Consider the following 13,540-nt stretch of genomic DNA (forward strand, 5'->3'; position numbering starts at 1 on the left):
TTATGCCTATAATCTGATTACTTACTTTAAAACAAGTGAACACAGGGAAACTTTAACCTTTTTTATCAACACAATTCTGATCATTTTCAGGAATTAAAAAATTTTTAAAGATAAAATTCAAATGCATTATATACATTTAGTATTATGAACATTAAAGGTCACTTTAATGAAAATAGGGTAGTTTTTAAAGAAGATTTATTCATTTTATTTTATGTGTGTTTTGCCTGTATGTATATATGCATACCATGTGTGTACTTTATACCAAAGGAGGTCAGAGAAGGGCATTGGATCCCATGGAACTAGAGTTATTGTGGGTGTGAAGGACCTTGTAGTTGTTGGGAATTGAATCTGGTCCTCTGCAAGAACTGCTCTTAACCACTGAGTCATCTTTCCAGCCCAAAGAGTAATGTATTTTTTTTTTTAAATTAACAGATTCTAAACTTTAATGTGAACAATGAATTTCAAGCATGCAACAGAGAAACAATAGTCAATAGTCTAAATTTACAGCTTACCTTTCATTGCTTCTCATCCAATGTCCACAGCATCTGCAAATTGCCAGCTCCCTTTGAATTAGATGCTCAACTACCAAACCATGGAGTTTTTAAATGACCCTCCAGGGAATATTATGAAAGAAGCTGATTTATGGTCACAAGGTAAGTCCTTTATTATATTATGCAGTTTCCTAAGTTTCTGAATACAATGCACCAATAACCTAAGGAACCATATGAGGAAAGAAACAAACTTACAAACTACACAATATTGTAAAATGAAAAACTGCAAATGAGCATGGAGAACTTATCTAATAACTAAAGAACAACTCCATCCTGCTGCAGTAATCTGAGATGAGTTTGACAATGCCAGGTTAACACGGGCTAGGGTGCTGTAAAGAGGGAGCTGGCAATCTACTAATGCTGGAGACATTGGAAAGCTAAGAGAAAAAAATTAGGAAAACAAATTCTAGACTTATTAATTATCTTATCGTTGCGGTAATGTTTACATATTAATAAATTCAGATACTTTGTATGGCAAACTCACTTTTACAAACCATCCAATTTCTTATATAGATTTTCTTGTAATGTTGTATATAATTAAAAAAGGTTATTCGGAGCCATATAATAAGGAAGTCAAATCACATATAAATGCACAAAAATTTCTTTTTAAATGCTACTTTCTAAAATGCTTCTGCTTATAAATGCTAGTGCATAGAAGGAAACATCCATCACAAGGCAAAGTACTTGTAATTACACGCCTGATTCTTACCACAGACAGAAATCCTATGCTGGAAAAGGACTGCCAATTTATTAATATCATTGCATTATAATTTTCAAGAAAAATGAAAATAAACTCTCAAAGTGTCAATGAATCCCTGATGATCAATGATGGCTCATTTAAAGCCCAATCCAATCCAAAGGAGACTTGTAAAGAACGTAAACTCCTATGAACGGAAACAGCACAAATAAATCTAACTATTTTAGCCAGGGGAGTGGTGCACTCCTTTAATCCTAGCATTGGGGAGGCAGGGGCAGGCAGATCTCTTGAGTTCCAAGACAACTAGGACTACACAGAGAAGTTTTGTCTTGAAAAGACAACAAAAGTAAACAAAAAAACCAAACAAAAAATCAACCCCCCCCAAACACAAACTATTTTAATCAACTAAATTGTTTGACATTTTGTATAGTCTAAGTAATAGTAACTAAAAAATTAATACTACATGTATTAAGTATTTTCTGCTTTCGTAATTTCTTAGAGAAACTACCTCCACAGTCCTGCATATTCAGTTTAGAAGATCGAGTATCACCTTAGTCTCGCTGTCATATATTGATTGCCTTTTGAAAAGTGCTAGTTTTGATGGTACAGTGAAATTACGGCATATTACTCTGAAAGAAGTTAAAACAGTATTTTAACAATGCCAGAATAAAATTTTCTATTGCTACTCTCACAATTTCCACTTAAGATTAAGTCTCACAATGAACAGTATACACATCCCGTTTGATTACACTGCTAAATTAGCATTACAATCGGTACAAAGACACAGGGTCACCACTGTGAGGACAGCACTGCTTGTGCACAGCAATGCAGAGATCACATTCCTGGTGAGGCAGCTCACTCTTCATAAAGAAACAAAAAGATCATCCACAGTTTTTATCTTTTCTTGTGCTCAATTTCGATGCAAATCTTAAAGGCAGATGCCTCTTTGAATAAACCATGATAAAGTACAAATTTAGTAAACATGATGAACAAGCAGGCTCACATGAAGAGTTTTTTGTTTGTTTGTTTGCTTGTTTTGTTTTTCGAGACAGGGTTTCTCTGTGTAGCTTTGGAGCCTGTCCTGGAACTCACTTTGTAGACCAGGCTGGCCTCGAACTCACAGAGATCCACCTGCCTCTGCCTCCTGAGTGCTGGGATTAAAGGTGTGCGCCACCACCTCCTGGCAAAAAATTTTTTAAGAGTAGCAAAAATCTTTCATTTTTTTTACTACCTAGAATGCAGTATGTCTAACAAATTTCAAATATAGTTAAGAATGAGTAAATATATTGAAACATTCACGTTCTAACTTTCAGGGAAAAAAAAAAAATCTCAGACAAGAATGTTTTCCAAATAATTCAGGAGAATGGAAATTTTATCTCAACTAAAGCCACCAGAACACAAGTAGTAAAAATGGGATTCCTCCTTGAGAACATTAAAAATTCCTGTGACTTGAATTATGATGAGAAACATTAAAAGGTTTCATCAAAATATGTTTCTCTCCATCTCAACCAGAGGCCTCCCTTTAGACAAAGCTGAGGCAGATGATTAAGTACAGCATTACAGAATCCAAAGGAAACAACCTAGATTTTAAGAAACTATAATCTTCCATCATAATAAACAGATCAATGGCAAAATCTGAGATATTTAAAAAGCCTCTGAACTATAAAGTGCTCTACAATATAAAGTCTGTTAAATTAGAAGACAAAAATAACCTTTTTAATGCATTGTTGACTGGATAAGAAAATGGATTTTCTTTTTCTACCCCTAGGACATGGTTCCATATTGTCTAGGCTGACTTCAAGCTCACTATGTAGCTGAGGACAACCTGGAACTTTCCCTGTCACCTACTGCTAGGATTACAGGGATGTACAGTGTGCCTGGCTTTTCTTGTGGTTTGGTAGGAAGTAGTATTTGGACAAACCCCAGAGAGAAGAAACTCTCTGAAACAGCTAGGTGCTTATTATATAAATCTGTATTACACCAATATCCCATGTGCAATTTCTAACTTTAGAAGTGACACTTATGGGCAACTAAACATTTACATCTTCTTTGCTACTCATTGTTACTGAAATAATGAAGATTATTATTAAATGAAAGAAATGTTTTGATTCTAAATACTATTTTAGCCTTGACATTAATCCTCAGGGGATAAATATTAGTCCTTAATTTATCACAAGATAAGGAATAAGTTAAGGAAGCTATCTCTACTGTGAAGTTCATACATTTTATTATTATGACAAGCCTTCCTGCAATGGTCCTCACTGTAAGCCCAATTCTAGTAAGTATGGTTACCTGCTTTTTTAATCCACAGTATTCAACTAGCGCAAATACATGAACACAATAAGGGGTGATAACTGACAGATAACCTGGCAATGAAAAAGAAAAAAAAGACCAGAAGCAAACATACCAAAATAATCCTTCAAAATACATGGATGAATCTTTAATAAGAACAAGTGATAGCAAGAGATTTGTACAATAATAAGATAACTGATATTCACAACAGTGACCCTGGAGTCGATCACAAGGGCTTAAATTGTGCTCAGATAGCAGGAGGCATGGAAAGTTCTTCATTAAATGATTAAAATAAGGATTTTTGATATTATTTATATTTACTAATGTTTTAGTTTATGTAAAAATTTTGTTATGGAGAGCATATTACTCTTAAATGATACCAAACAAATACAAGTGCTGGAATTAAATAGTAACAAATACTCAATAAGGTTAATTTCTGCAATTTATACAGATCACACTCACCATCAGATTTTGTAAAGAAAAAAGATGTGTTGGGAGGAGAGAGAATTTTAAAATGAAAACTTTCCTATTTTATGCTCTGTGGTCACTTTCGCTGGCTTAGACAATTGTCTATGTAATATTCCTTTAGGCAATTTTAGTCAAGGGGAAATAGTTTACACCCTATGTTGGTACTTCAGTAAAATTATCCCTGGTAAAGTACAGTTCCAAGAACCCCATCTCTTCAAGAAATAGTAAAAGCAGCTTGCAAATACCAAAGGATGCAGTTTGGAGACACAAGAGGGAACTGATCGAGCCCTTTATAATCAGAAACTTGTAATAAACATCTCCTCCAAGACTACACTGTCAAGTACCTTTATTTTGTTTCCTTTCCTCGGTCTTCTACTTGATCCTACAAAGGAAGGCAACATGCTCACACTGCAGCCCACCTCACTACAAAGCGAGGAGGACGGCTCTGCGGAAAATCCCGAGTGCTTGTACAAGTTTTCTTCCTGTAATATGTGCTGAGTGCTAAAATCAACTGTGCTTCAAACTACGCAGTAGGAACATTTTTTTTAATATATAAACAGAATAAAGTTATGTTTAAGTGAAGTATATAAAGGTTTAGCAATTTACAGAACTCTTGCTGTTATGAAATATGAAAACTATAGCTCCTGAGGCAATAACTAAATAGCTTCTGCAAAACTCAAAGTTATACCCTGATTTTTTTAAAAAAGATTATCCTTTCCGACTAAAGAATCACCCTTTTATGAACATAAAATATTAAGTAAGATGAAAGAACTTTTGGTTGAAAATATTCTCACGTGAATTTTTTTTTGGTAGAACATACTATTGCAGTAAATTTTAATAAAACATCCTTCCACATCAAGAGACTTCTCAGATACCTAAAGTATATATGAAAACATAAGTGTCTTAACTATTTTTAAATGGAAGTATTTCTGAAATGTTTTTCCCACTCTCTGATGGTATAAGGTTTTTCTTGTTAACTGATAACTGTTAAGATTGTTTTTGTTTTGTTTTGAGACAGGGTCTCACTAAGTAGTGTTGGCTGGCCTAGAACTCACTATGCAAACTAGACTGCTTTAAACTCATAGAAATCTTTTAGCCACTGCTTCCCCTGAATGCTGGTATTAAAGGTGTGTGCCACCACATCTAGCTGATGACTATTCGAAATATTATTTCACCTCTTAGATCACAGTGATCTTCTCAGAGGTATCATGTGACAGATTTCTGAAATACTCAAGGTTCTTTCATTCTTGCATTAAATAACCTAAAGACATTTCAGTCTGTTCTCTTCAAAGTACTTTCAACATATCATTCCTAACAGCATGAAAATGGCTACTGTAAACCTGCTCAGTTATCATAATTATACACATTTATATTAACAGGCTTTAAGTACAAAGCAAGTGGTTTCATGATAAAAGTGTTTTTTTTATGATTTTTTTAAAAGATATTTGATACTTTCCCCATCTATCTATTGGTATATAATTACGTTTCCACTATGACATAATCCAATTATGCCAGCTAAGCAGATGTTATCTATTTAATAAAGAACAACATGGAGCACTTTATCAAGTAAGAGCATACATGTAACACTCTCATGCTGTGGTGTCAGGAAATAATTTGATCAATTATTGTTAGGATATACAGTAAAAATTAATTTTAAAAACCTATAGTCTGATAAAGGTTCTTTTAGGAGTCACCTTGTTAAGAATAAAAAGAATCTAGGGCTTGGTCTGTTTTATACTACATATAATTAAAAAAGTTTGTTAGTATGCAATAGTTGTCCATTAAAGATAAGTAATTAAGAACATGAAGTATCTAAAAAGCTACCAGTTAGAAAACCATCAGCATACTGAGTAATAGCTAAGACTATACTTGTTATAACCAGGCAAAGAAAATTAATCTTGCCCCAATACCATCTTTTTGTATTAAGAATGAAAATTAGACCACCTGGGAGAAATGAAAGAAACAATGCTTCTACCTTTAATTGTAAAATTTCATGTAATTAGGAGAACAAGATTTTAAAAAACTTTGGAAAAAAGCAGGAATAAATTTTAATGCTGACAATAATAGATAGAACTTTTGGATAAACACCTACCGATTTTTTTCTACTGTTTTCCAGATCTTTGAGTTCATTCTCGATTTTTGTGATTAATTCCCTGAGTTCATCAAGATTAGTGCAAATAAGCTAAAATAAAACACAAAAACACAGCTTGATAACACATAATATAAAACACCAAAAATGTGGTAACAGAAATTGATTAACACATACTGAAATGAGGAATACTTCTCTGCGATAATAAAAGCAAGGAAAGCTGCACGGTTACTGAGGTATTTACTTGTTATAATGTATGAACTTCAGGCTTCATATAAAATAAGCTAAAATTACAACATTGGTACTCTTGTCCTACACCTCTAAATTATAATCCCGTTACTTTCTTAGTATTATTAACTTTCAGCCCAGAATGACAAAGATCTGGAAATTCATTAGATTTTACAGGTTACTGAATCACCTGTAAGAAAGAATTGCACCAGGCAGTCTCTGAGCAGGTGAATTACAGCCCTGTAAGAGTGACCATTATCACTTTGCTTTGTTTGCTAGCTATATAATTTAATAAACTGAGTTGTTGCTGCTGGCAGTGGTACTAAAGGAGGACAAAATTATGTGTAATATAGTCAAAGATAGGAACAAAATTAAGTACACATTCTTGCCAAGAGTTTAATAGTTTTTACCGTTGCTGGTTTTTGTTGTTGCTGTCTTGTTTTGTTTTTTGAGAAAGGGTCTTACTATGTATCCCTAGCTGGCCTCAAATTTATGATGGTTCTGCTCAGTCACCATGTGTCACCCAGCCCAACTGTGCTGAACAGATTGTAATAAAACCATCTTTACAAGCAGTATCTATTTCCTCCTGTAATTGTGTGGCTCATTTTATTTACTTGGTTAATTCTGGCAAATGACCACAATGATGCATTCTTAGTTATTAACTGACCTAGCTTGGCTTAACTACACTTTTATAAATTGAAACATCAGAATTACTAACAAAAATATTAGTTACTCCCTTTGATTCCTGTAAAATTATATTGAATTTTTCAATGAGTTTTATATGTTTAACCCTTTTTCTAAAATAATTTAAGCATTTTAGGAACATCTAAAGTAACAGAAAATTCAGAAAAAAAAACTGCATCTACATAGACAAAAAGTTTCAGATCCAAGAAAATCTTGGTGGTTACACTGTATAACTTAAAATATGCTATATATTTATAAATTATCACCAACCTTTATCATCACCATGCTTATTGCACACATTAATGCAAAGTTACTGTTTTCTTACAATGTACACTTTTCACTTTCATTAGAAACTCAAACAAAAGTAACAAGCAAAAGTGGGTCATAACAAGATAGTTGTTATTGAGTGGTTAAGACTGGAGGTAGGAAATGCTTTAAATTTGGTTAAAACTATAAGAAATTCTGAAATACATTTATCTACAAAAATGGCAATATGGTTCAATCTAAGAGATTAAGAAAAAAATTATCACAGATACTATACCATAATTAGTATTAATAATTACTTATTATAAATAGTTATAAAACTTCAAATGCACTGATAAAGCAGGGTAAGTATATACTTAAGTAATCCAAATTAAACAATTTTAGGACAGGGGATGTGCTCAGTGGTAAGAGTACTTGCAAAATACAAAAACAAAAACAAGTTCAGAGTAGAAAACATGACATAGTATTGTATTAGGAGAATGTAACTGATAATTATTAGAAATCACACATTCCAATTTGCTAAATCTGGTTATAAAAAAAACAATGATGGTTAAGCAGTAGACTGGCCAACAAGGTAAGTACTTCTACAACTAGGTAACAGCTTCTATTGTATCTATAAAGCCATAGAGCAACATCAGCTTTCTAGTAGGTTTTAGTGGAGTACTCACTGAAGTGTGTTGCTATTACTGCTACATCAGATTTGTCCTTTTTCACTGAACTTGGTGTACTGGTTAATATCACAGCATAGATTTTTCACTTACCTATATGGCAAGGCTCAGAGAAATTTTCCTTATATTTTAGGTATCTCACTTAAAATGGCTAAGAGTATGCTTTAATTGCAGCATGTAGAAATTTATAACAACAAAGGCATATACCCAACAAACTATACACATCCTAAAAACTTTAAAGCTCTTTATTTATCAGTTAGTCATGACATCAACAAATAATTATATTTCATCTACTGGAACATAGCTGAGGCCCAAGTGTTAAAAGGTAAATGAAGTAACACTTCTAAGTAGCTTACCTATTCTAAGTAGCTTACCTAGTTAACAAGCTGTGCTACATCAACTCTTATCAAATTTCAGTGTGCATAAGAACTGTAGGGGAACCTGGATAGTTTTGTTCTAGTATGTCTCCTCTCTGACGAGTTTATAGATTTAGTCCATAGATTTCACTTTTGAGTAGTCATGTACTTACTTAATGACTGAGTTACAAACCAGCACAGCTACTGAGACATTAAAACATTCTGGTGCTATGTAGCTAATCAACATGAAAACTCAAAAGTAATTAATTCCTTAATTTAGGGGGTACGGTATTTTTAGGATAATGTTCTTAAATTGCCTCGTTTAAGTTCTAAGCATAATTTTTCTAAATTTGAGGGTCAGAATATTTTAATGACATTTATCTTGAAGGTACACTGAAACAACTTAATGTCTACATAATAATTTAGAGCCTTAGTTGTTGTTGATGGGATCTCACTACATAGGGCAAGATGCCCTCAAACTTAAGCTGCCTAGACTAGTCTCAGCCTTCCAAGTGCTGGGGTCACAGATATGTGCTATCACAACCAGGCCTGGTTTATACTCTTAATATGCAAACATACTCTTTATATTTCTATCTATCTGATGTATACCTAACCTAACAATATTTTGAATAATGTTAAGGTATTAGAAAACTCTGGAGTAGAAACATAGTTTGATTGATGCCAACTTTATGTTGCATACAATTCAATTTCTACTTTTTCAAAAATGAAAGTCTTAGCTGGGCAGTGGTGGCGCATGCCTTTAATCCCAGCAGTGGGGAGGCAGAGCCAGGCGGATCTCTATGAGTTCAAGGCCAGCCTGGTCTACAGAGCAAGATGCAGGACAGGCACCAAAACTACACAAAGAAACCCTGTCTCGAAAAAACAATACCCCCCCCCCGAAAAAAAACAAAACAATAATGGAAGTCTTCAATTTCAGATGGTGACTCTATGAAAACTAATACCACACAGTAAAAATTCACTTTAGTAAGAAGACAGATGCATTTAGTAAGAACAAAGAAAATCATCTCATTAAGTCCCTTTCTTGTTAGTATTTCTCCTGGGAGAAAAGGAAGACGGCTGAGCTGCTGGGATTACCACACACTCTCTGAGAGGCTTTCCTGCAGGGAGAAAGCAGCAACACACTCTCCTTACAGTAAGCTTTTCACTTGACTGAATCAAGGCTGAGCCACAATCAACCAACTTACAGATGAAATGGATTAAATTATGTCCCTTGGTTCAAGGCTTACAGTAGGCTAAAAAGGCCTATCTTCAATTGATACCCAAGAATTCAAAGCAACAGATGTAAATGACCTAAGATGATGCGCCGGGACAGGAAACAACAAAACTATAAACTCCATCTACTATTATCACATTCTACAAGGGGGCTTTTTAAACAAAATAAAAAAATTTAAAACTAGCAAAAATTGAAGGTGTAGTTTTAGGATACAATTCATAACTTACTATTTTCATTGACTGACAGTATTAAAAGGCCTTCTATTCAACTAAAAAATTGGAATGACTGTAGGTATTAGGGTAAGGGAAGTACTATATAGATAAAAGAATTTCATATCTCAGAAAAATTACATGATAAAAATTTCCTTACATAAATTTCAATCACCGAAATCATGCCATTCTGGTAGAGGTATACTAGGTTTGAAAGGTATTTTCAAATAAAGTATCATATAAAATAAAAAATGTAGGTTATACTAAAAAAGCAAAGGAAAAACCATGTTGAAAAGAAAAAATAAATATGTTCAAACAAAATGGATTATTTTCACTACCATTCTATTAAAAAGATCTTATGATTTGTTTTAAAATTTATAAGTAAAACACTAAATATATGATACAAATAAAAATCCATATAGTATTTAAACAAAAATTATATTAATAATTGTTAGAATTATGCTTATAGAAAAATTACTTCTTATGATCACTGTACTTCAACAGCAAGAACAATAAATAAATTACAGAAAATATCCACTTAACGTGAAAACAAAATAATTTTGACAAACAAGTTAACAAAATATTTTAAAATACCAAGTAATTAAAAACGTTTTTCCAATGCCTTAAAGAAAATTGAATGGTTTTAAAGAGGTAAAATTGAAAATATGTATTTTAAAAGGTAGAAATTAAACTATGACTTAATCTATAGGTCCTTATAACATAGGAAAGTTAAAAATTCTGATTTCAATTTTAGTCTCAATTTGTTATATGAAGATAATACTTGACTTCTTATTCCTTAGTTGGCTAGGTGGAAAAATATACTTTTTTTTTTCTTCAGGGATCTTAGTTAAAAGTTTATGTTTGTAAACAATACTGTGTAAATCTTACCATGTGGATTGTGGGGTTTACTTTGTAAATTAACCTATAGAATAAATAGCATGTATAGAACAGATGCCTAGTATACACTCATCAAAAAAGTATTTTGTGTGCATTTGTGTGTGGGGGGGGATTACCAAGGAAAAGCAGAAACATGGTAACTAAGGCCACTTAATTATTCTTCTATTTTTATGTTTTATCTGTTTTAATTTATGTATGTCTGTGTAAGTGAATACCAAGTGTGTGACTGCCTGTGGAGGCCAGAAGATGGCACCGAGACCACTTGCAGCAGGAGTTACAAGCACTCGGGAGCCATGACATGGGTGCTGGGAACAGAGTTTGTGTCCTCTGGAAGAGCAGCCAAGTGCTCTTAACTGCTGAGCCATTTCTCCAGCCCCGACTTACTAGAACTTTAAGAAACTATTTTGATTATTTTTAATTGTGTGTGTGTGTGTGTGTGTGTGTGTGTGTGTGTGCGCGCGCGCGTGTGTGCATGTTGAGTACAGGTGCCTGTAGAGGCCAGAGGCACTGGATCCTCTAGAGCTAAAGTTACAGGCAGTCAGTTTGTGAATGCCTGATGTGAGTGCTGGGAACCCAACTCCAATCCCTGAAAGAGCACTGAGTACTCTTAACCAGTGAACCACCTTCCCAGCTCCTCCTTTTTACAATGCGGTTTACTGGGACTAGAAACATCATGTTTTAAAAATACTTTCTAACTTATTTTAGCACAAAAAGAGAATTTATATACTATTACAGTTCTCAAATACTGAAAATAAGAAAGGCTCTCGGGGGGGGGGGGGCGAAAATCAACTTTAATAGGAAAGCTAACATTTACTTTTGAGTCTAAGAATCTTTATGTTACAAAATAAAGAAAAATTAATTTATAAAATCATAACTGTTAAATTTGATATAAAACTTAAAACCATCACTATTGTAACCATCTGAAATAAAAAAAATTCTCTATTTTTCTTTTTTTTTGCAGTTATTGTTGATAAATTCCACAATTCTGCTGATGTTACTGTATACTAATCAAGATATTAGAGTAAGAAAGTCTTAGTTTTGCTCTGTGGACAGATGTTATTTTTTGGTTTTTCACTTTAAAATTCTTACAGTTTCCATCAAGTACTATTTTAATGAGACCAAATTTAAGATTTATTTCAATGTCCTAAGTAGCTGCAAAAGTGCTAAAGCCATTAAGCACTTAGCACAATAGATACTCTTAAGTAAATTCCTAATTAACTGTCCTAATTAAAATGCAGGTTTTCCAACCTAAGTCTATGCCTATTTGGAAAAGAAAAAGTAAGAACAGCTACAACAGTAAGCTATGGAATTAATCCTCACAAGAACTCTAAGAATGTACTGGCTATTATCACTCCTCTGTGCAGATGAAAAACTGGACTCACAAAGGTTGATTAACTTATGTAAGGTGATAGAATAGTCAGGTGGCAGGTTTGGCATTCCACATCAAGTTGCCGGGATCCAGAATCCACATGTTTTAACTACTATGTATATCACTGATACCCACTACTCTAAGGTCTTTGAAGAGGATGAGACCTAGGAATCTTTACTTTTAATAAAGGTATCAGATTCTTTTAATACTTTATAAACTTTAAGAAACAAGGGCATACTAACACAGATACTCTTTGTTTCTTTGCAATATATACACAAAATGAAACCGAAGCCATCACTTCAATGTCCCTACTGCATACTCTAAATACAAATGGGAGGATATTTCCTGACATGGAGTTTTATAGTGTACATACATATAAGCATGGATTTTCAAGAAGCAACTAAAGGAAGCAAATTTAACTTTTAGTGTTTAAAAAGTAAACAAAAAGGGGTTGGGGATTTAGCTCAGTGGTAGACTGCTTGCCTAGCATGCGCAAGGCCCTGGGTTCGATCCTCAGCTCCACAAAGAAAAAAAAGTCAACAAAAACACTGTCAAAGAAATAGAAGTCAAAACAGGATTCACCTTTTTAGCACATTAAGACTCAAAAAATTTTGGTAAATAGGTCAGGTTTTATAAGGGTGATTTAATATTTATGCATCAAAGTTTTATTTTCAGTAATACAAATGGATATTTTAGTTTAGAATGGCTACTACTAAAATCTTATTTAACTATTTCTACAAGGTATTTTTATTTTCAGTACTAATAAATAAGGTTCTAAATATACTGCCAGTACTATAGGGGAGAAAAAAGTTCACTTATTAGATAATAATAATAATTACCTATTTTTATTTTGTGTGTATGAGTGTCTGCCTGTATGTATATATGTATGTATGTATATGACACATATGCCTACAGCCCTTGGAGGCTAGAAGAGGGTGTTGGGTCCCCAGGAACTGGAGGTACAGATGGTTGTAAGCCATCATGTAGATGCTAGGAACCAAAGCTGGCTCCTCTGCAAGTACAGCAGAAGTCCTCATAGCTGAGCTACCTCTCGGGGCCCTTCACTCTCTATTTCAGAAGACAGTTTCAAGTTCTCTTCGTGAATCACAACAGAGTATTCATATTGCAAACTAGAAATAAGAGCTAGCTTAGTCCAATACAGACTCACAAACAAGGCAATGAGAGAGAGAGAGAGAGAGAGAGAGAGAGAGAGAGAGAGAGAGAGAGAGAGAGAGAGAGACTTTATTTATTTTGAACAGTTCAATCTAACAAAACATGTACTTTTGACCTTAAATTTCTGAGTGATAAGGAAATGGTCAATAACTGACTAGAAGTATCACTTATAACAGTGTTTTCCAACTTTTTCCATGAGTCAGAGTCAAAAATACATTTTATCATGCATGTCAACACATATACACAGAGGCAAGTAAAACCGAAGTTTCATAAAACAATGTATTCAACTATACATATTCATGGTATTGTATGTGACACACTGAATATACATGATGTACTTATAAATTCTTTTTTAATATTG

At 33.5% G+C, this 13,540-nt stretch overlaps 1 protein-coding gene across 6 annotated transcripts in view; it reads right to left on the reverse strand.

Moving 5' to 3' along the window:
* Positions 1 to 13,540, reverse strand: part of Brd10 (bromodomain containing 10) — an 82,405-nt gene that overhangs the window by 17,234 nt on the left and 51,631 nt on the right. For 5 of the 6 annotated variants that reach the window (XM_015994722.3, XM_015994720.3, XM_006975814.4 and 2 more), the window contains one exon: positions 6,101 to 6,190. The exons of the other annotated variant lie outside the window; for it this stretch is intronic. In XM_015994722.3, coding sequence (XP_015850208.2) covers positions 6,101 to 6,190 — 90 coding nt within the window. The remainder of the gene's footprint in view (positions 1 to 6,100; positions 6,191 to 13,540) is intronic. 6 annotated transcript variants of the gene reach the window in all.

This window comes from Peromyscus maniculatus, chromosome 1 (assembly GCF_049852395.1).
Source record: "Peromyscus maniculatus bairdii isolate BWxNUB_F1_BW_parent chromosome 1, HU_Pman_BW_mat_3.1, whole genome shotgun sequence".
In the NCBI taxonomy this organism is placed as follows: Eukaryota; Metazoa; Chordata; class Mammalia; order Rodentia; family Cricetidae; genus Peromyscus; species Peromyscus maniculatus.